We start from the raw sequence: 23,336 nt of genomic DNA, 5'->3' as shown, positions 1-23,336 counted from the left end.
ATGCATGTAAAGCTTACTCTGTAACTAGACTGCAGCCCTATTCAGATATGTTTTCTAAGTGTGTAGAGGGCACTAGGGATGTGTACTCCAGCCCCCTCTGTACTTCTGACTTCCATGGGTTGACAGGGAAGTCTGTGAAGGAGCTTCAACCATGTCTTAACAAAGTTACTGATCTCATGGAACTCTGTAATTGAAAGATTCCCTGAAGGCACAGTTTACCAATGGTCCCTTGCCTTTCAAGAAAGTACATCAGACAGTAATGCAATAATATGTGCAATACACAGGAGGTGCCTTTTTTTATTATTTCCTTGCAAGGGAAGCTAAGCAGCCATTTTTACAGTGTTGAGGGCAAGAAATCAATCCACGATAGGGTATGATCAAAGTAACACTTACAGATTTGTTTCTACTTGTAATTACTCTTTCAACCTTGGAAAGCAAACCTCAAGTCTGACCCAGTGTCAGATTCACAGAATCCAATTACAGCAGCATGGTCTGTCAGGCACAGCTGAAGACTGAAGATCCCACAGGCAGCTTAGGACATGCCTTTTAAGTAAACTACAACCTGGCAATTTAAAAAGATTGACATGACACAGTCTCTGGGATCTGGAGCTAGTTATAAGGCTTTTCTTATGATGATCCAAAGTTAATATGTTGCTGGGTCAAAGAATGAAATGAACATGCTAACAGAAGCTTGAACATGAGATAGTATGCTTTATCAACACATGAATAAATTACTGTTTTGGGCAATAAAATATTTAGAGTTGTAACTAACATCGCACATAATGAGTCTTTTGCAGAAGACTGGCCCTCTTCTAGTGATTAACTAGCAACAAGAGTGGGAGCTTTTACTGATGAAGAATAAGGAACTCACAAAGGAACTTGCAGATCAAAACAAAATATGATGGATAATTTGATCGCTAGGATAGAATAGTCCCAGTGATATGTTGACTAGGAAGCTTCGTAACATAATACACATAGGCTTTTCATTCAGGAAATCCACACTTTAACTATCCATTGTATAGTGACTGGATGTGCTAGTCCTCTTAGATATATGTGATGTGATTAATAAGTTATTTGGCCTTCACATTTCCCTTCTAGCTGTCCTTCCTTTTTAAAAAAAATCTGAAAGGTATCATGCAAATATACTTGCTTTTTTGAGAAATATGTATTTATTTTATCTTCTTGCTTGTAATTTGCACCACTCCTTTCCATTTTCAATTTTTTAAATTTTCTCTTTTTAATTTACTTTTCCAGTAATGTCCTATATTCACTTTCTTTGTTGTATTTCAGCACATATTGCATTTATTGTTGTTGCAGCAGTTGTACCTTTTTCTACAAAAGGAATACAAACAACCACATTTGATCCCAGTAATATTTAATACAGCTCAGGGTCACCACTTGCTACTGAGTCTGCTGTGCAGTAAAATAATGCCTTCTTCAGTAATGAAAATATTAAATATTAGTGTCATCATGAGCTCTTTTTTTATCATAGAAGACTACATAATATTTTCACATGAAAAGTTAAAACAATTTGCCATTCTGATTAGTCCAGGCTAGATCTCCCTATTGTTTTATTGTATAATTCCCCAGTGTCTGCTACAAGAGGATATACCAAGTTTAATAAGTCGTTTCAGATAGGCAACTGGCTATAGTAGATCTCAAGTGTCTCAAGTGACTATCTTGAGTTTCTTCCAGTGGCACAAAATATTATCACTTACACTAAATAAATCATTTTATTGATTGGGCACTGTGAGATTGATTTCCCATTGCAGTACATGTAAGTGTGAAATTTTAAAAATCGAGATGGCTGGGAGGAGAATTCACTTGGCAGCATTTCACACTTGCTTTGCTTGGGTGTAAATGAGAACATAAGACACACAGCAATAGATAATAGAATCCTATTTAGCATTTACAAACATAATAGCTCTCTAGAGAGTCCTTATGGAAATGAAAATTTGTGCCTCAAAATGACAGCCATTAGTTGCAGGTCTGATTGTAGATAAGTAGTCAGCTGTATGAAAGTGGTTAAAATGTTTACTAATGCCAAGGGCTGACATTAACTCTAAAATAGAAGAGTTTTCTTTAAAGTGGGTATTGACACTGCTGTTGGATAAACGACTTTCACATATGTGGGAACAAACATGAAATTATCACCATACTTTTGAAAGAAAAAAAATTGTTGAGATGATAATTTAAAAATATATATAAATGAAAAGGGAATCATTATTGAGAGGTCTCCTGAATACTTGACAGGTAAAATTGCCTTGTTGTTGTTGCAATATGCCTTGAAGTCATTCTAATGTATGACAACCCTAAGACGACCCTATTATGGGGTTTTCTGGGGATGAGAGTATGTGACTCACCCAAGGTTACCAAGTGGGTTTCCATGGCTGAGCAGGGAATCAAAGTCATACCTAGAGCAAATTGAAAATGAGATAAAAATGCTTTCCTCCTTTTCTTACTAGCTGAAAAAAATAAGCATTTTGGGAATCAAAAGATGTCATTTGATTTTCCAGTGAGCTTTATTTTTGTTTGTTTTCATTTTAAATAGAAACTGGTGTGGGTGGGTGTTTATCTTCTGTTTGTTTGTCTTTCTTATGGCATTATTATATCCAGTTTTTTTGTAGCTACCACTTATCTGTTTTGTGATGAGTAATGCAGATAGAGATGTTCACTCACAAAGTTTTCATAGTGACCCTAAATAAACTGCTGTTAGCCAAACCAACCTCACAGCACCATGATTTAAACCAGTTGGAGGAAAGCATGGTGCCAACAATTTATGAATAGAAAACAATAATAAGGAACTGGTGAATTGACTCTAAATAATGACATATTAGCCTCCAATCTAAACTGCTGCTATAAGTATAGCTATAAATATAGTTCTGAACAAATAGAGTAGCTGTTATTATGTCTGATGAGGAGAACTGAAGGAAGCTTCCTATATTGCATAGCATTTTTCCATCATCTGTTCCACCATCTGAGTATGGCACACTGCAAAACTTGTTTACTTTGACTGCAGAGTTCAAAGAACATCAATAAGAAACTAGTTCATTGAAATATAGCATACAGTTTATGAGGCAACTCCATGTAAATAGGGTTAGAACACTGCAGTAATGAGTAAGTACATGCCCGCATAGGCCAAATAACATGTCCTCCCTCTGTCTTCACAGTGATCAGTCAGATGACACAGGGACCAATCCCTGATTCTGGCCAGTTCAGCACCGAACTTGGATTATAACACTCTTAAAATGGATTGTAAAAGCTCACCTTTAGCATCAGATCTTCACAGAAGATCTGGAGTCCTTCAGAGCAACACCAGGTGGCTGTTCACACATGCATGCTCATGGCATCACTCTGGAGTGTCAGGGTAATGGGGGGAATTTAGTGCACTGTCAGGGATACTCCTGAAGTATTTTGGGCCAATGTGGCTGCAGTCTAAGTATGTAACTGGTCATTCTTAAACAGTAAAGTTGTAACCTATTTGCTTACTTGCTTAGGGCTTTCCCCATTTCTTTGGGGATTCCCCAATTCACCTTTCTCTCTAATGTCCTGTTTCTGTTCTTTCTGCCTTGCAGTCATTTGTTTTAGTAACAGTTATATAAAATATAACTGAAGTTTGTGTGAAGCAGATTAATGAAAATTGCAAAATTGCCAAAAATAAAATAAAATTTAATTATGAGTCATGATTTAAAAAGGAGGATTATGCCAACTAGTGATGGAAAATGTGACTTGATTTACCACACATGGTAAATGGAGCAACTTTTAAATCACTTTTCATGATAGAAAATGCTGCAAGATTGTGGTCTTTTGTGGGGGGAAGGGATTTGTATATTTTCATGAATGTTTATTTCTTAGTTCTAAAAAAACCCTCACTATATTAAAAAATATAATAGTTGTTGCTTTGTTGCATAAATCTGGATTACTAATATTGTAGGGTTTATTATGTCTTTATGTGGTCAGCTTTGTTCAGAGTGTTGTGTGTGCATACTTAGGCTCTGTGCAGACCGGCCATTAGGGCCGGCCTGGGGGCAGAGTCGGGGCGTCACATCCACATGACACATGCCTCAACTCTGTCCCCAGGGTGCCAGGATGCCGCACGCTGCTCCACATGGCACAAAGCATCATGGGACTCTTCTGGCGCTGTGTCCACATGATGCAGCACCAAAGGAGCACCTTCAAACCACGGCGGCACAGCTATCACGCCCTTTCCAGTGTACAAAAAGGAGCCACTTTTTGTGCCCTGGAGAGGCTGGATTGGGGTCACAGTGTGCAGTTGCCACAGCCCTGATCTGGCGCACCTGAAGGGTGGTCTCTACAGTCCCTTAGTTCCATGGAGGAGAAAAGCCACTAGTAGAGATGAGGGTTATGCTTAATTATATTTTGTGAAAATTTCAAAAGAAAAAAGACACAGGGGGAAAAAAGACAATTCCTTTCTGTTCACACACCATTTAACATCTTGGTCTATCACCAGGCCAAATATTTCTCCAGGATGATTGGAGACTCCTTGAGGTGCTGTCTCACCTTGCCAAGATATCCAGTCTAGAATGGCCAAGATGGCAAACTAGAATATTGGTGATACTAGGGGGGTGGGGGGGGGTCATTGTCTATTCACCAAATAATTAGGAGAGAAGGATGGCAAAGAAGAACGGGTGATAACATTTCTAGTGGAAAAGTTGAATAATTAGGATTATCCACACAGGAAACTCAAAGCTGAAATGCTGCTACCCATAGGTGATCTATGGTACATTTTAAGTAGGGATAAAATAGATAACTATTTAACAATTTAGACCATGAAAATATCATTATGGTGGAGGAAGGTAAGCAACTCATCGAGATAAGGAAAAGAAAATATGGCTAAAGATCTGTACACTAAACTTCAGAAATTGCATGAGTGCTGAACATTTAAACAGTATTTTTAACTGCTGTGTAAACAGTATAAAGTAAGGCTTAGCCGAGTATAAGAGGTGTGCAAACATGTAAGAGATTGCTGTCTTAGAGACTCTGAGAGAGCTTTGTGGAACACAGATGCCTAGGGCATAGAAAATATACAAAAGCACTTCAAAACGGAAGTTAACACAGTATATAAGGAAATAATCAGCATACTACAGGAAGCTCCTGCTTACCTGGCAGGTTAGGGACTGCAGCACTATCAAAAGCCAGAATTGGTTGAAATGCAGAACCCAGGTAAGGAACATGAAGGAATTATGGTGGCTTGCTTAGGATTCCCTGCATCCACTCATTTCTCCTTTCCCTCCTCTTGCACTTTGCAAAGTCTTTGTTGGCTTGGTGCCTTTTTCTCCCTCAGTTTGGTTTAAAAGCAGTGTGCATGTGTGTGGTCGATCTCAAGCATGCCTTGGTAGGCAGGAAAAAATAACACAAGAGTGGGTCCCTTGTCAGATGAATGGACCTTGTCTTTAATTTGCAAGTGCTGAAAGAGTGGGTAACCAGATAACAGGGAGTCAAAAGGCAGAGGCTTCCTCTATATACCAATGAAATACATGTGTCCTTTAAAAGTGAAAGCAGTGCCCACCATACTTCATAAATGCAGCCAAAATTAGGATGACACCTCCTTTGGGAAACATTCATACTGCCCCTTGTGGGCTAATGAAGATTCACACACCAAGTGGGAATAGATGCCTGGTAATCTCAACTGATGGTTTTGTTCATTTATACTTTTGTATATCTCATAAGATAGTTTAATGAGATGCTGGGAAAATTACAATAGGTGGCAGTGACCAACAATACATTTGAGTAAAAGCAACAAATATTTTACACAGATAGTGGGAATACATATAAAAGGATGATGAAGCAACATTGAAAGGAAAATGCTATTCAGCAGTAGATGACTGTGCCATACACACCTTGTCAAACTGAAGTAGGGGAAAGGAGACACCCCCCCATACACAATATAGTTAAGATAACCAGGTGCATATTACTGGATGCTAAGGTAACATATAATTCTGGCATTAAGTGATTATGATACAGTCTGAATAGACTACATTTGAGGGTAAGACATAAGAATGGTATTACATACCCACATACAGCTTAGGCAGAATTTACTTAATAGTCAAAGTGGTGGAATAGAGCCAAAGGAAGTATGTAAGAGTACAGCAATCGATGGGAAAAATACAAATACATATATCTGGATAAAAGTGTGCAATAAATCACATAGTGTATTTCAGTGAGGCTCCAGAGTTAAGTATTCAGTGCCTTCAAAGAGGCATGCAAGATAGCCATCTGTTAGGAGTGCTTTGTGTCTTCCTGCATGGCAGGGGTTTGGACTGGATGGTCCTTATGGTCTCGTCCAACTCTATGATTCAATTATTCTAACAACTAATTAGTGTTATACAGCATTGTCCATCTGAAGAAATGATTACAGATACTCTAGGCAAGCTTCTACCCAGGGATTGCTACAGGATTGCTAATTCCAGTAATTGCCTTGAATCCCATTGTGGGGAAAAGGTGGGATATAAATCCTTGAAATAAATAAAAATTAAATTAAAAAATCAGAAGATTAATATTTTAGATTAGTACATTTAGATTAGATGTTATGACACATAAATAGTAATCTGTTCAGTACTACGAGTGTAATGGTCTGCTCCAAGTGCAATTCTGTTTCTACACCATTGTTTCTTCTCTCCTGCTTTTGCTGCTGCTGATGTCAAGCTGTATAATGTTTAAAGCACCAGACTAGAAACATTTGACCCATATTCAAATTCCCATTCAGTTAGATATGTCAGTGAGTGACCATGGGCCATACTCTCTTGACACTACTATGAGGATAAAATGGTGTGGGGAGAAATGATTTTCATTGCCTTTAATTCTTTGGAAGAAAAGTTGGATACAAATATAATTAATAAGTAAGTAGTGTGGTTTACAGTCTTTTGCTGAAGCAGGAGATTTCTAAAATTCATGTCTACTGAGTGTGAGCTGATTGATTTTCTGAGATCTTTAATATTGCTCATGAATGTATGTATGCATGCCAGAATGTGCACAGGTGAAGCATGGGGGCACTTCTTTTTTATGGAAATAAAATTACAGTTTAAATGAACTCTTTTATGTGTCTCAAATTTGATGATGCACAAGTCTTGTAGGCTCAACTTTTTTGAGGTTCTTCAGTTTCAGTCAGGAAGCTCTTTGCAGCTTAAATCCACATTAAATTGCTCCCCCCACCCTAGAAATGAATGTGGATACTTGTACATTTTGCCCTCAAATGTTTGTGGGTTTGGGCACATTTTTCAAACATGTTCAATTTTGGTGTGCCCTCGTCTGTTGACCAAAATGTGTTCCACTGATAAAAATATACATTTTTCAAAAGTTTACATTTCTCAATATTCTGTGCATATGTGTGCAGAATACATCTCAGACATGTGCAAAATTATAATTACAAACTCTGTTTGGGTCAACATTTCAGTTCCAGGAGATGCAAATTGGGTCATCTCACATTAGAATATGAACCCAATAGATTTATCACCGAACCCTGAATGAAATCTATGTTAAATAAGATATTAGTTGACTTCCGGCCAGACTTCTTGCCTCATGCCGATAGTGAGAATTATTTAAGCAAAGAGATTTTCACAGGGGGCATATTAACACTAGACTCAGCTGCTTTTATCTCCACCAGTGTTCCTGATTCATTTTGAGCTTGCCAACACAGGCCTACAAAATGTGCAGCAGTACATAAAGTACGTTCTTGTTGTATTTTGTGAGAAACAGGCTAGCATAGGGAAAAGACTATTTATCACTTCATTCCCTTTCCACTACAAAAAATCTTCTTACACAGACATTCTCCATGGTTTTTCAGGACTTGGGTATACAGTAGTAGTGTAATGTGCAATTTTCTCTAGACTTCACCAAAGCAAACCAGCTATATCTGTTTGTTTCCAGTACAAACCAACTTTTAATTGCTGCTTTAGAAATTTATATAAGTGCATTAGCAATCATGCTTTGAGTCATAGGTGAAGGTTGGAGAGATGATTTGCAACTTCATTATGTAGAAAATTGGACGCTAACAGAAGGAAGCTAAAGAGTAAGGATAAAGCAGATTGCACCTTTAGAGATTCAGCTGTCTTATAGCTGTTTTTATGAAATGTGTAAGCTTAGTGTTGTGATGAAAAGCCCTAAAGAATTAGAGAGGCCAGTGATATAAATTTATTGTGACATTAGCCTGAGAGGAAAAGCTGTGTTCACTTAAAAAAAATTAAAAGGAACTCTCCCAAAACACAAAACAAAAAAACAAAACCAGTAAATCTGAATGGTTAATCACCATAATTGTCAAAGGAAAGTTATAACACTAAATCCTAATTTTAGTAGCTAATTGCAGTGTCTTTAGTTCACTTAGAAAAATGTATAACATTTGCTTCAAATCTGGGCAAGGAAGACTGGATTTAAACAATCGTGTTGTTTATTCCTTTCTGTATTCACTGGTGCATTTGCCATGGAATGGGAATTAAGTGCTATCAAAAGAATTTTAACGGTGAAATCCATGATGCCTCTAACCATTTCTGAAGCTCTGGTTCCACTGTATTCCAGTGTCATGGTGACTGCAAATATCTTGGTTTCAAGTCAATCTTCCCATTAAACAGAATGAGGTGGTAGTCTGAGGGATTGAGAACTCATGATTAATTATGGATTTTGCAGTCCATAATTTTGCAGACTTTGGGACTTTGCAGACTGGCCATTAAGGATGGCCTGGGCTTGGTGTCCATATGACACACACCCTGACTTCACCCCCATATCAGCATGATGCTGTGCACCACTCCACATGGTGCACAGTGTCAGGGCGCTCCTCTGACACTGTATTTACATGACACAGTGTCAAAGGAATGCTTAAAACATGGCGCCGTGGCTGTCGTGCCCTTTCCAGGGCACAAAAAGGAGCTGCTTTTTGCAGCTATTTTGCACCCTTAGTGGCAGTCTGCACAGCCTCTTTAATTCCAAAAAAGGACATTAAGTCCCATGCTCCAGACAGTTGATTAGAAGGCATGAGAGTGAGCATCTTTCTGCTTATTGATCACACCCACTATTCACTGCCACTGTTGTCTTGCTCCTGCCTACTTGTTTATTTGGTGGTGATTATCCTTGCTGCCCCACTTTTCTTCCCACTACTCCCATATGCCAATGTTGTTGTTAACTGCTGTCAAATTGACTTCAAACTCCAAGGGGTTATTCAGAAGGTGAAAATAATCCTGGTAGGATGTAGATTGAATCTGTATTGTTCACATGGATTTCAAATGCATTCAATTAAGTTGGGGGGGCTTCCACCCCCACCCCCACTTAACCTGGGATAATCGATCTCATTTCCTCCCCCTTGAGGTTTCCAGAAAGATACATTGTCGGCTGTGAGAATAACTGATGCAGATAGACTGGGATAAAACTTTGCATGCCTTGAAAGTGTTTCAAATACATCTGCATCATTGACTCCATCTTTATTTGCAGTGCTGACACATGTGAGCAACAGAACTTGCAAAGATGTGTAGAGATGCAGTTCCGATTTAAAAAAACACACAAATTGAGAATGATTGAATGAGATTACTTGCAAGTCATGTTACAAAACAAAAAGTTCTCCTGTGCTCAATAAGGTATTGCAGGGCTGTGGCTGGACTGAATCTATCCATCTGTAATTGGTTTTCTTCTTTTTTTCCTACTGCCTTCTACTTTATTGTTATTGTCTTTTCTAGTGACCCATGTCTTCTCATGATATGTCCAAAGTGTGACTCTCTCAGTTTAGTCCTCTTGGCTTCTAAGGAGAGTTCAGACCTAGTTTCCTCTAAGACCCATTGATCTTTGTAGCGGTATACAGTATCCATAGAGTTCTTCTCCAGTGTAACATTTCAAATGAGTTGATTTTCTCATCACCTTGTTCATTGTCCAGCTTTCACAACATATATAGAAACTGGAAATGCCATGGCATGGACAATCCTAACTTTAGTACTGAATGATACAGTGGGACCTTGGTATCCACTGGGGTTTGGTTCTAGCACACACACACACACACACACACACACACACACCCATGGATATCAAAATCTGTAGATGCACAAGTCCCATTACATATAATGTGCAAATTAAACTGGTGTCCGTTATATAAAATGGCAAAATCAAAGTTTATTTTTTGGAATTTGTATATTATTTGAATATTTTCAAGATGTGGATAAAGAATCCATGGATAAGGAGGGCCATATTTGTGTCTTTATACTTCAGGAACCTGTCTAGTTCCATGGATGGCTAACTGTATTGTTAAAGCCCATGGAGCTAAAGACATTGCCTTTGGCAGTAGAAAGTGAAGGACAATTGTCCTTATAATTTATCAACTTCTGATCCTTCAGAGCTTATTTTATAACAAATAAACCATGAGAAAAAACCTATTGTCTTCAGGGAATGTCAGACAGGATTATGGAAACAGGTGGATAGAATTTCTGTAAACATTAACTGGTATTCTAGTAAACTCCATTGGTATAAACACAACTCATTCTATCTCTCAGTCCACTGACCTTCAGCTTTGTGTTGACAAATGTGTAGGAGCAGGTATAGTTTTTAAAAGATCCAGAAGATAACATGTTATATTTTAATGAAAGGGATGTATACCAGGAACTGGAGAGCAGGCATATGTAAAGAATAAAATTGATGGTATTATAGGACTTGTAAACATTTTCTTGCCCATGCAATCCGTTTTTAGTTTAATGGGAGCTAACTTAAAGTTATATAGGAATATGCTTGCAGCATAAGTCTCAGAAAGCACATTCATACCCAAAATAGCACTTTAAAAAATCTGCTAACATTTTCACTACTCAGTCTAAAGACATGTGAACAGTTTTCTGGATTATTAGAATAATCTGTATAAATCAACTGTGCCTGTTTCTTCCATGTTTACTATTTATTTTGATAAATACGAACACTGAATTTAAGGGGCCATTAAATAATAATTATAGTACTACGGGTATAAAGAATATTAACAGTTTTTCTTTTCCTTGTTGAGTAAGTGTCAGAACCTTCTCTTAGTGGGGAAAATATCAGCTGACATGAGGTTTTTCACTACTGTGTGAGATTAAAAAAAGGCAAGCAGCTTGTTCATATCATCAGTAGCAACAGCAAAAAGGTGGGAAAGTACAAATTCTGTTTTTCACAACAGTAATGGTTGTGCATAGAACATGCTTTCCTCAAAATACTGTGTGAAAAATCATAAAACTTTTATTAAAAGGTGCAGAAGTGTACAACATTATTTTAAACAAGTACACAAAAAACTCTTCCAAATAAAATACTTTTAAAACTTTAAACTGATGATTAGCTGGGGAAAGAGACCAACTTGTTTTTTATTGTTGTTTTAAAAAAATTGAATAGCTAAAGTGACTAAGGGGCAAAACAGATAGGCAGGAAGGAGGGGCCAGAAGCTGCTCCTGGTCCGATTGCTCCATAGCCATGGTGGCCACACATTGTGACCCCAAGGGTGCCTGCTGCCTTGGTCCTAAATGGACTCTGGCAAGAAGGAAAAAAACAACAACTTCTTTTTGGTCCAACTTTGGCGCCACTGGTGCAGCCTCAGCATGGCTTTCTCGTGGGTTGGGGACGTGTATCATGTAATTGCCATGCCCCCAAGACGCCCAGAAGCTGGCTTTTTAAGCCTGTCTGTTTCAGGCCTAAGTTCATCTTTCTTTCTGGAATAAAATGCATTTGAAATTGCCTGATTCACAAGATTTAATTTAACAAAGACAAATAACACTTGGCTGAAAATGTAGGATTTTCAAGGTCAAAAATAGTACTGTGGACTACATAGGATAGTATTGAAAACTTTAGACTGCTGTGTTCTGCTTCTGCTTCATAAAGCATACATACAAATATTTCCATCAAGCCAATTCTTTGTTCACCCCACTTGTCTCCAGCAATATTTCATTGTCTCCCCCCATTGCAGTCAATGCCCACTCTTCACCCAGTGTGGTTCTGTATTTGCATCCTTGCAAGTGAAGAGAAGTGGCAGTTAAAGCAACCGCTAAACCTCTAAAGAGGAACTTGACACTCAGAGAAGTATTTGTTCAGAATAAACCTGCTGAGTGTGATCTGGAGAGAATGCAATATTAGCAATGAAAGCAAAGAATAAAACTGTGTATGCAAGATTTTTTTCTTGACTTTTTCTTTTTGGTTTGGAGATATTTTCCTCTTTTCCAGACTGCTGAATCTGAAGTTTGCAGTTGCATAATCAGAAGAAATTTAACACAAGAGGAGTGCATCAGATGCCATGCTGCAAATGCATGCAGTCATAGTAATACAGTAATGTTAAAGTCATACAAATTTTAGAAACCCTATTTTTTTTTAAAAAAAGAAATAAACATTAGTCAGCTGTTCACTAGAGACCTAATCACTTCCCCAATGAATACTAAGGAGAAGAAACACATTAGCCAGTAACATTATATAAGTTTATCAGTGTGTGCATTTTAATAGGGGAATAGTTTAGGCAACATAATACTTAGGATGGTTTTGCAGGATTTAATATTTTTCTTTGTTTATTTATTTTAGTTGTTGCCAGGGCAGATTAAATTTAAAATCATGGATTGCAATCAATATTTAAATTACCAAGAATGCCCCATCCATATTTAAATATTTGATTTAACCCTCATCTGGTTAGATATGAAAACTTGAGTGCTTTGCAGGGTATTTTTTAACAGAATTGGAATTCCAGTGTTGCGGGGTACAAAAAATTCCATGTCCATGGGAGCATTTCTAGCTTAAGAATCAAGGCTGTTCCACAATACCCAAACACTCAACATCAGAAAACTTTTGTTCACATAACTTGGAATGTTGGTTCTGAGTAGTTGTCAGCTCTTCCCCACATTTTTTTGTTGTTCTTGCAAATGTCTTATAAATATGACTACTGTACTGCCATTTCCCATTCAAAGCAACAGAATACTTATTTTGAAGCCCAAAAATGCCTCCCATGTAAGTTGAGTTCTGTATGAATTCTGCTGAAAAACCTGCCTTTGGAGGACTAAAATAACCAATCTGGATGACAGTTACAGTTTACATTTCTTTTAACAATGATGCAAACCCCATCATTGAAATATGTTATTTTCAACTTAATAGAACAGTTTACAATATCTATGGTTTATATTTTTAAGGTAACCTTTTATTCATTTAGAAAATAGTAGATCATTGTAAATTCACTAAACTTATTATATGTGTCAAGTTGTAGATGCTGCATCATTACCTTTGGAATGATTAGAAGTAAATCACTCATACAAGCCTAACACTTCAATCCAATATTCTCATTCAGTGAATGGCAACTTGGTCAATAGTTGTGTACGTTTTATGGGTTTTATATAGTCTAGTTGCATTTATACCATAGTTTATTAAACAACTGGATTTAGGCCATAGTTTATTAGTTTATTAAACTAAAACTTAAAAGTCACATTAATATTTCAATTTGCTTTTGCAATATTGGTGCTCCCACTAGCCGTGTACATACCTATTTATATAGCACCCATCTGCAGAACTCTAGATGCTTTGCACAGGTATTAAACCTGGGATAGTCCCCTAAGAGAGCAGAGAGGCCAATAGTAACTGAAAGTGTTAGAAAGGAGCCATATTAATGTAAATGGTGGTGGATCTTGAAGTGGGAACCCAGAGACTACCATAATATTTTGCTAGATTTAAAAATGTTTTAAATTTTAAAATTTTATTTTGTTTGAACTGTAAATAAACTTGGGCCCAAAACAGACGGGCCAAAAGAAGTGGCTTCTGGCTTATTTGGGGGCATAATGTTCAGATGATACAAGACCCGAAAGTAGTCAGAAGCTGCTCCAAGGCTGTGCCTAGGTGGCAAGAGCTGGCCCAAAAAAAGGGGAGGATTAAATCCACTCCTGCTGGTTGCTCATACAGGGCCACAGTAGCAGCCTGCTTTGGGAGTGGGCTATCTGGTTGCCACAGTACTGGAGTAATAGTGGCTGGAGCTGCCTCTAGCCGCTTATTTTAGCGCAGATGCTTTGGCCCTTGCATTGTCTTAAGACTTCTATAGCTAGATCTAGTCTCCCACATTTGTTGTCTTTTTTATTGATAGACTGGAAAAAATGATTTTCCCCCTGCCTTTTTCTGTTTGATGAGAGGTAATTCAATGTGTATGAATGTGAAAGAGGCCAGCAGAAGACAGCAGTGATGGTAAAGAGATGTTGAAGGACACAGGTGTTAGAAAAAAGCAACAGTAAGACAGGGAAAGCAGAGACAGCAGTGGTGTCTGTAGAAGGGAATTACAGCAGGCTCTGAGTTGCCTATTTCTCAAAGCTCAGTCTCTAGAGGGTTGAGGGTACTAAGGCTTTCCTGGAGAGGTGGCTTAGAAAATTATACCAAGGAATGGGCAATTTCCTAAACTATCCCCCTTAAAATGCTTTGGCTGTCACACCTACTCCCCACATATGGAAATAGCTGGTTCAAAGCTAGCAGTTGCATCCTTCAGTAGCTGCTGCTTCTGTGTCCTCTCCCTTCTCATGGACAGGCAAAGTAAAAGTGCAATTGCTTGTGCAGGGGTCAGAATTATGCAGCCTTCAGGCCCCACCCCACAGAGGATTCTAGGTGGCCTTGGTTGAGTGAATCTGCTGCTGTCATTAAGGCTTTTGTTCACCAGTCCAACAAAATGAAGTTCTTAAATGTATATTACGTCTATCTTAATGAGTTCTATTGCAATCAGAGAGAACCACTTAATAGCACCAGCAGATTCACTCATCCAAGGAAATTAAGAGAAGCTTTGTAGCTGTCTTTTTTTTTTTTTTTTTTTTTTTTTTACAAAACACCTTTAACTACAGAGCTTTTTAAATTTTAATTTGAACACCTTTTGGAAGCATAAACAACAATTCCCATGTGAAACAGAGATGTATATAGCCAAGGATCCTGAAAATGTTTCTGAATTTTTAAATTTATTTATAGAATTTCAATTTACTTCCCTACTGATGATGCCGTCTCAAGCCTTTTCTTATTAGCTCAAAGTCAGAAGTATGGTGTTATTTCTATATTTAAACAGATTGAATATAGTTCCACACTTTTTTTCTTGACAGGAATACACAATAGATGTTTTTTTCCGTCAAAAATGGAAAGATGAAAGGTTAAAGTTTAAGGGCCCTATGAATATTCTTCGACTGAACAATCTAATGGCCAGCAAAATATGGACTCCAGATACATTCTTTCACAATGGGAAGAAGTCAGTCGCTCATAACATGACCATGCCAAATAAACTACTGAGAATCCAAGATGATGGGACTCTCTTATATACCATGAGGTAAACATTTTATTTCACTCCTTTTATTAATTTATTTATCTTCATATTCACTTTCCTGTTATTCACTGTTGGACATGGTAGACTGTTTTGGTGGGTCAAGGAAGCCCCCTTGTGCCAATGGGATGCTTCAGTAGCTGCACAGGCACCCTCTCCCTGCAACCTATTTAAAAGGTGAACTGCTACTTTTGAAATTTCTTTCTTTCTTGTTTCCCAGAAAAATTGGGGGTTGGGGGGAATAACCTTGGGTTGCCTATATTCCAAGGCTGTTTGCCTCTGTGCAAGATTGTTATTGTTTTAGATCCATGTCACAATGAGCAGCAGCCCCGCACTTCCATCACTATATTCCACTGCAAGCAGTTGTCTAAGATGAGCAAGCTTTTAGCTGAGCAGAATGAGTCAGCTATAAATCACTTTTTGGGGTGCTAAAAACAGAAAGGTGCACCATCCCAGGATTGTACCATTCTAACTCACCTTATCACACATGCATACAACTAGTTGTAATGGCCAACATTTGCTAGTAGAAGGATGTATATAGTTTGTAGAGTTCCGTGGTAATTGAGAGGTCTGTTACATTTGAAGGTGAGGGATAACTTGGTAATTAGTAATTGTAATAAAGTTTATTCGGTAATTGACCAGCAAAGGTAATTAGTAAATGTTGCTACTTTGGAGAGGTGGTGTAATCCAAGGTAATTGTTGTATATATAAATTATGATGTTCTCCAAGATTTATCTCTGGTTTGATCTACTTATTGTTTGCAATTGGGAGTGAAATAACAAAAGCTAAATTATGTAGTCACTCCTCCATTTTCGCAGGGATCCCATTGGCTTGAATGGCAGTGTTCGCCCAGGGGCATGCACTGGCACACACCATGGGCACGTGCCCCATTTTGTGTCCTCCCCCCTGTTTGCTGCCCACAAACTGGCAAAGGACACGGCTTCCAAGTCTGCAAAAAGGGAGGGGTGACTGTATTTGTTTTCACTGAGCATAAGGCATGTGTATGTACCAAAAGTTCTGTATTTGTGTGCCATATTCTTCTGACTGTCATTAAAAAACTTGGAGTTATTAACTTTCATGGGATCTTTCCTTATTGTTTTTGAATCAACTATTTTTGATTAACACAAGGAAGCAATTTCATATGAGAAGGGCATGTGAAATTATGTTTAAGAAGTATGGACATCATCATCATCATCATCATCATCATCATCATCATCGGTAGCTCATCAATAATTAAAAACATAAATTAAAAACACAAATTATCATCATTACTATTAAATATTATTAAAACTGATCATCTTTGCAAAACAACCAACAAATGAAAAACATTTTTAAAACACGTGAGAAAGTGTTTAATAATGACAGTATAGGCCATTGAAACTCATTCCTCAATAGCCAGTCTGTTGCCCAAATCCTGAGTAAAATAAATCCCAGAGTACTGTCCCATCATTGTTTTGTTACAGATAGCTTCAGCACATTATTCATTCATTCATTCTTAGAAATAACTGAAAGCTCTGTGAAGGACTAAATAACAATAAATTATAAGAAATACTGGATTATGTTTTAATTACTTTCACACAGCTCATCTCTATGATTGGAATATATTTTTGTGTGATTGATTTCTGTGACGTCTTCGCAGCAAGCAAGCATATAGTCTTTTGCCTTCTAGGCTTACAGTCCAGGCCGAGTGTCCAATGCACTTAGAAGACTTCCCTATGGATGCTCACTCATGCCCATTGAAATTTGGCAGCTGTAAGTAACATGACTAGAAGTTCAGCCTCTAGCTATTAAATATGTAATGTACCAGTTTTACAAGTCATTGTTTCATTTGCACATATTTATATATGTTTTAGCAACATTGTGTTACATTATGTATTATGCATTCTGGGTTTGAGGGTTTTTTAAATTTCATTTTTAGTGCTGTTGTCTTTGTGCATATTAGGAGACTCTCAGAGTTCTTGTTTTTAAAAATACTATTTTATGATTTATCACAAATGTTGTTTTTTTAACTTTCTCTCATATAATGGCACTAGTATATTGTCAGTATATAGTAATACAGTCATTAATCCAGCACCTACATAACTACAGTTGTGTATACTAAAAGTAGTTTAGAAACAAAGTAAAATAGGGCACCTGATTAATGATAAGTTTATGTATTGTATTAGGCTGTACAAGGTGAAGTTTATTTATTTCACTTACATTTTAGATTTCTGAAGAATAGAGGTTTATGTTCAAACTTTGCACCAAATCATGGGGGTGAAAAACAGCATGGTTTATTGTGGCATCTGAATAGACAAACCATGGTTGGTAATTGGCGAACAAACTGGGATATGAAACTAATGTGCATATTACACTAGTCAGTAGTTTTGGGTTGTTCTGGTTGAAAACTGCTTCTCATGTACTTGGAAAAGGTTGCAGAATGATAATGTCCTCATTTACACCATCACAGCATTTATGCCTTAATAGGGTTAGTTCCTGTGTTTGCTTCTTGCACTTGAAATATGACAATACTTTTTATACTAACCCTGCTTGCGCTGCCTCCTGCTCCATGGTTGATGTATCGTTTGAAAAATGGGAAGCTGTAGTTATACAGTTATGCAATTCTGAAATTGTGCAATTATGTAATGATGATATTAAGGAACCATCCCCACTCCTTCACCAGGTTAGGAAGATGAACTCATACTACACTGCTTCCATCACTTTTTTCCACATGCTTTGTGCCCACCAATCAAAACTTGCCTAGTTTTGCTTTTCTCTCTCACTCTTTAAACTTGTATATATTTACTCTTTATTTATTTTTAAAACTTTTTCTGAACTTTGTGGTTTCTCTAGGTAGTAATCCTTAATAGGATTACATCAGAACTGTGCCATTGCACTGCTCCTCTTACTTTATTTATTTATTTTACAATTTCTTTTAAAAAACATACCAAGGAATGTAGAATGAATTCTTGGAATTGGAATTCCAGCATCCGCTCAGCCTACATCTCTCCTACTATGCCCCCAGTAACAGAACTAAGGAGAATGAGACATTTGCACTCAAAGTAGTTACTAAACTATAGCAGGATAGGGTATTTCAAGTGGGTTATTTCGAGTGTGAAAGGAATAGATTTTCAAATGATCCACCTACATGGTGCAGCACCTGGAGAGTCATGATGTTATACAATACAATAAACTCCAGGAGAAGATGGGACTAATGTGGAATATCAGTGTTATATAATAAACCCTCATACTTTGAAACTAGTTTTGCAAACTAGGCATTTTTGTGATGTACTATGTTAAAACATATTCTTCATATGATTAATCTGACAAAATACCTTTGCTGCTGGGGGTGAATTTGTTTTGTACTCTGAAACTAATTTATATCAGCATCTGAGGTCAGATTTTCAGTATTTTCAGGCTAAAGAGAGGATGAATTACCACATGTGATTTCCCTAGTTTTATCATTTTAATAAGTCTACATGAGAGATGTCATGTAGGCTAAGAAAACTCCAGCCCAAATGTGGTGTGTAAATAGACTAGATTAGAATAGAAAAATAGAGAAAATATTTTATAAAAATCTTCTTTTGGGCAGAGCAGATATAATCACATTTTAAAAGACAATTCTGATCTGTCATGTTCACTCTAAAACCTGAAACCCGATATATTTCTCTGTATTGCTGTGCATTTGTTTTAAATGCAGAATAAAATGAATAAAAATTAACCTAATCGGGGCCAGTCCATTATATTTTCATCTATACTGTATTTTTCTACACTAGTAGAAACATTGACTAACCAGTACACAACCATCATTTTGTATCCATAGGCCTTGTATTGAGGACCTGGTTTCCATGAGGTTTCCAGGTTTTCAAGTATCCTGCCATAGCCCACTATGATTAAGGTCTGTGCTTTAAGGACAGCAAGATTGTTGGGTCCACCAGCTGTTTCAGCCTCCTACATTTTCTAGGAGCACTACTGTTATCTGGGAAAATTAATATGGTGACTGGACCCATTTTTCTTTGGGAGCCCTGAAACATGTTTCCTCAGATGTGTCTTTCAAGGGCATTATCCCCCAAAATTAACGTTCCCCCACACTCTAGAAGAAGCTGGCATCATTCCTACTTGATAAAACAGAAACAATCTTAATATTGCAGTTGTCAGAATCCCAAAGGCCAACATGGTGGGTTGCAAGCTCATACTTTTTGAATATCATAGATGGCATTGAAGTCTCTGATGTTGGCACAGATCTGACTGAGGCAACTAATCACCTTTCACATCCATAATGAAACCAAGGAATGTCCAGCATACATTGCAAAATGCTGATGAGTATGAGACAACACAGATAGTCACAGGTCTAATATACTGTTAAAGCAACTATTTGCCAGCCATGGGAATTGTCATTAGTTGAACTGGTAGAACTTTATAACACTCTAGAAAGGACTGCCACTGATCCTACAAAGCAGTGCAGCCTTGGAAAACACCATGTTCAAACCATTATTAGGAACAAGAGTTGAGAATATTTGTGGAATATGGCCAATTGGAGTGGGCCATTTGTCTGCAAGACTTTTCACAGACATATCCTAAAAAAATAAATAAATTCAATTGCTCATTTAGAGATTCTCAACTTTCCAGTGGCTTCTGTGGTTTCATCTCCTGATAATTCCATCTATTCATGCAGAATCTCTCCTGTCTTCAAGGTGAGTGTTTCAATGTCCCTTGCTTCGTTGTCCACATTGTTTGTAACTTTAATAAACCTGATTTATATTGCAGAAACTTAGGCCCTTTCACTACATTTATAAGACTTCATCAGCCATACCTCCATCCTATTGGGGTTTGAAGTTTAGTTAAGTTAAGAAATTAGAGTCCTCAGCCAAAGAACTCTTATGCCTCACCAAATCACAACCCCCAGGATTTCCATAAGATGCAACTATGGAATTGTAGTGATATACTTGAAAGTGCCTTTGGTGAGTCCTACCTGTGGCATAATTAAACTAAGTATTTCAGAAAAGGCATACCTCTGCATCATACATATTATATACAAAGCACAGCAAAAAGTTTTATTTTGTTGTAACTCTTCTAATTTGTTGTAACTCTTCTGAGAAATGCCAAAGCATTGCCTCTTATAAGTATTTTTAACGTAAATAGTGAGTCAGCATAAGCTGAAGAGAAGATATTCTTCTGCACTGGTGAATCCCCACTTATTGTATTTGCTGCCAAAACTAGCCTGAAAGAAATCAGTTTGTTGGCATGGTTAGCCTATAGGTGTTGGACTAAGACTTGAGACCCAGGTTCAAGTCTCCAACAAGCCATGCAACTCATTGGATGAATGAGGGCTAATCCCTGTCTCTCTCAGTGATTTGTCTCACAGGTTTATGTGAGGATAAAATGGAGAAGAGTACAGCCATATTTTCCACCTTGAGCCCCTTGAGGGAAAGGCAAGATATAAATCTAAATGATAGCATATAGTTGTAACAGCGTTCTTTACTTTCCATGGAAAAGTGTAGGTCACAACACAAATCCAAACCTTCAACTGACATGTCTTTCATCTTATACACAGGTGCAGAATTCCAGTTCAGGAGGCAAAGAAAATGTCTTAAATAGAAAAGAGTCTGTAATGTGACACCCCAAATTGTGGAGGTGTATTTGAAGAAGATATCCTGCCATCTCAGGACACTTGAAGCCAAACATGTCCTGTTAACATGAAGAAAAGGGGGGAAAGTACATTACTTGCAGTGTGTGAAGAATTTGACCATCGACCAGTTAGGGAAAGTAAAAAAAAAATGTACTCCTTGAGCTCTAGAAATGTAAAGAACATTCAAAAATATTTGAAAAAATGGTTAAAAATATGTCTTTCAAGTGCTGAGAAAATCTGACAAGAAGAATCTTGGCTGATCATTTTCACCGTTTGGGACTTATTTTACACAAAATTCACATGTGTTTTTTTTGCACAAAAATAACATAAGTAATATTTTAAATAGTTTTAATTTTATTATTAGGTTACTATTATTTAATCTCACCTTTTGTATATTTTAACTATATTTGTTTCCTTGTAATTTTCTGTCCCTACAAGCCACCTTGAATCCCAGTCTGGGAGAATGATGGGATATAAAGAAAGTGATGGATAGATGGATGGCATTTTCTGCCTAGAAAAGGCTATGTTCTATGAAATTCAAATGTGTGTAAATTTTACCTACAGTAACTTCTGAATTATAGCATTTTCTGTGCAGGAAACAGCAATTTATATTGTTGGTATTTCTATGAATAAATATTATTTTCTGCTCAGAAAAAGTTATTTCCTGCAAACAAAAAGAGATTTATTTTACACAAACATTGTTGATTTGAATTAAAAAAAACAGATTTTTCTGTACATGAAACAGCCTTTTCTACACAGAAGATAATATTTCTGTTGGAGAGATATCATTCTCCGTACAGAAAAGGCTGTTTTCTATGTAGAAAAAGTTCTTTTTCTATACAAAAGCAACCATATGCAAATTTTGCACAGAATGTGTTCCAAATTGGGAAAATATTTATTTATTTATTTATAGTATTTATACAGGCCTCAATAACCATATGGTTTTCAAAGACTTTCTCAGAGATGGATGAAAATTGTTAAGCTTACCCATTGCCTCCATTGAGGAAAAAAGTACTGGTGAAGAATTACATGCCCATTATGAACAGATACTGGAAATAGAAACATGAAAAACATGATTTAATTAAACAAAGAAAACATGGCTGAAGCATTAAGCCTCATTGCAGTATTTGTGTACACTAAAATTACATAATCTGAAGCTATGTTCAAGTCTATGGATGTTCATTTTCATAAAGAATGAAAATTTAAACTATTATATGGAAATAATTGATAATTATCTTTATTATTTTAATTTTTAAATTGTTTCAACTGTATTTATTGAAAGCTGCCAAGAAATGTTATGATAGAGGGTGGAATATATATAAATATTTTAATTAATAATTATAGTGATGTAAACATGATCCTCAATAATGAAAATAAATATTTCAGCAAAACAAAATTAATTATCAACACCTGTTTGAGAAAAAAATGGGAGACCATATTTAATCTGATATAGCTGGTGATCTTGCCCCTCCACTAGAATTAAAAATGTTTTTCTCAAATTCTGTCCTGATCTGGTCCAGTGGCTATTGAAAGGCTTTTAGAAAGCTATTCATTAAATATTACCCAGTCTCTATGTGTATTCAGTCATTTCATGCTGTTAATTATGTTTAAATGTTAAATTAAACATTGAAACAATTTGTGTAATGAAAGCACAAAATAGATATTTTATCATGGGTAGCAGAATACACTTATAGATTAATTACAGTTATTTATAATACACTAGGCCCTTGGTATCTGCTGGGGTTTGGTTCCAGGATCCCCCGAGGATAACAATATCCGTGGATGCTCAAGTCCCATTAAATATAGTAAGAGCAAAATGGTGTCCCTTATGTAAAAAGGAAAAATCCAAGTTTGCTATTTGGAATTTATACTTTTTAAAATATTTTCAAGCCATGGATGCTTAAATCCACAGATAAAAAGGGCCAACTGTATTATATTATTTAATATCATTAAATGTATACATTTGCAGTGTTGTTTTATAGAAACTTACTTATGATCCACCTTTGTTTTAAAATGTAGTTAAAATAATAAAGGAAATCTTAAGTGAATATGTGGTATTTTTTGGAGTGAAGGGAGTTGGAAAGCTTGGGCACAAAACATCCATTACTCTCTTTATTTTCAAGCAAACTGAGCACACAATTGTTTTGTTTTTTTTTTAATTAAAATATTGGCCATTTTTAGCAAGATAAAGGTGGGTGTTGAAAAAAGACAATCCAAGAATGGAGCTGTAGTACACAATGGCAGGGGTCAGGGATTTATATTCTGATCTGAGCTATAGTAAGTATTCAGAGGCTTTGAAAGATTTCCTTTCACTTGTGATAGGCTTTAATGAGACTCCAGAATTCTTAGAGTGAAGGTTTGTCCACATGGACTGAAAGAAATGGCCTCATCCCATTTTGGAACACACCTGTGCAGACAATTCTTATAACTGAAATGGAAGGAAACCAGGCCCAAGCCACACTCTGGGAATTAACACCA

At 36.8% G+C, this 23,336-nt stretch overlaps 1 protein-coding gene across 5 annotated transcripts in view; it reads left to right on the top strand.

The window, feature by feature from the left end:
• Nucleotides 1–23,336, top strand: part of GABRA2 (gamma-aminobutyric acid type A receptor subunit alpha2) — a 91,740-nt gene that overhangs the window by 49,609 nt on the left and 18,795 nt on the right. For all 5 annotated transcript variants that reach the window (XM_089525189.1, XM_089525191.1, XM_089525192.1 and 2 more), the window contains 2 exons: nt 15,036–15,256; nt 16,920–17,002. In XM_089525189.1, coding sequence (XP_089381315.1) covers nt 15,036–15,256; nt 16,920–17,002 — 304 coding nt within the window. The remainder of the gene's footprint in view (nt 1–15,035; nt 15,257–16,919; nt 17,003–23,336) is intronic.

The sequence above is a fragment of the Sceloporus occidentalis genome, unplaced genomic scaffold (genome assembly GCF_023333645.1).
Source record: "Sceloporus occidentalis isolate IW3139 unplaced genomic scaffold, rSceOcc1.0.p SCAF_5, whole genome shotgun sequence".
NCBI lineage: Eukaryota > Metazoa > Chordata > Lepidosauria > Squamata > Phrynosomatidae > Sceloporus > Sceloporus occidentalis.
This window is presented reverse-complemented; position numbering and strand designations above follow the sequence as displayed.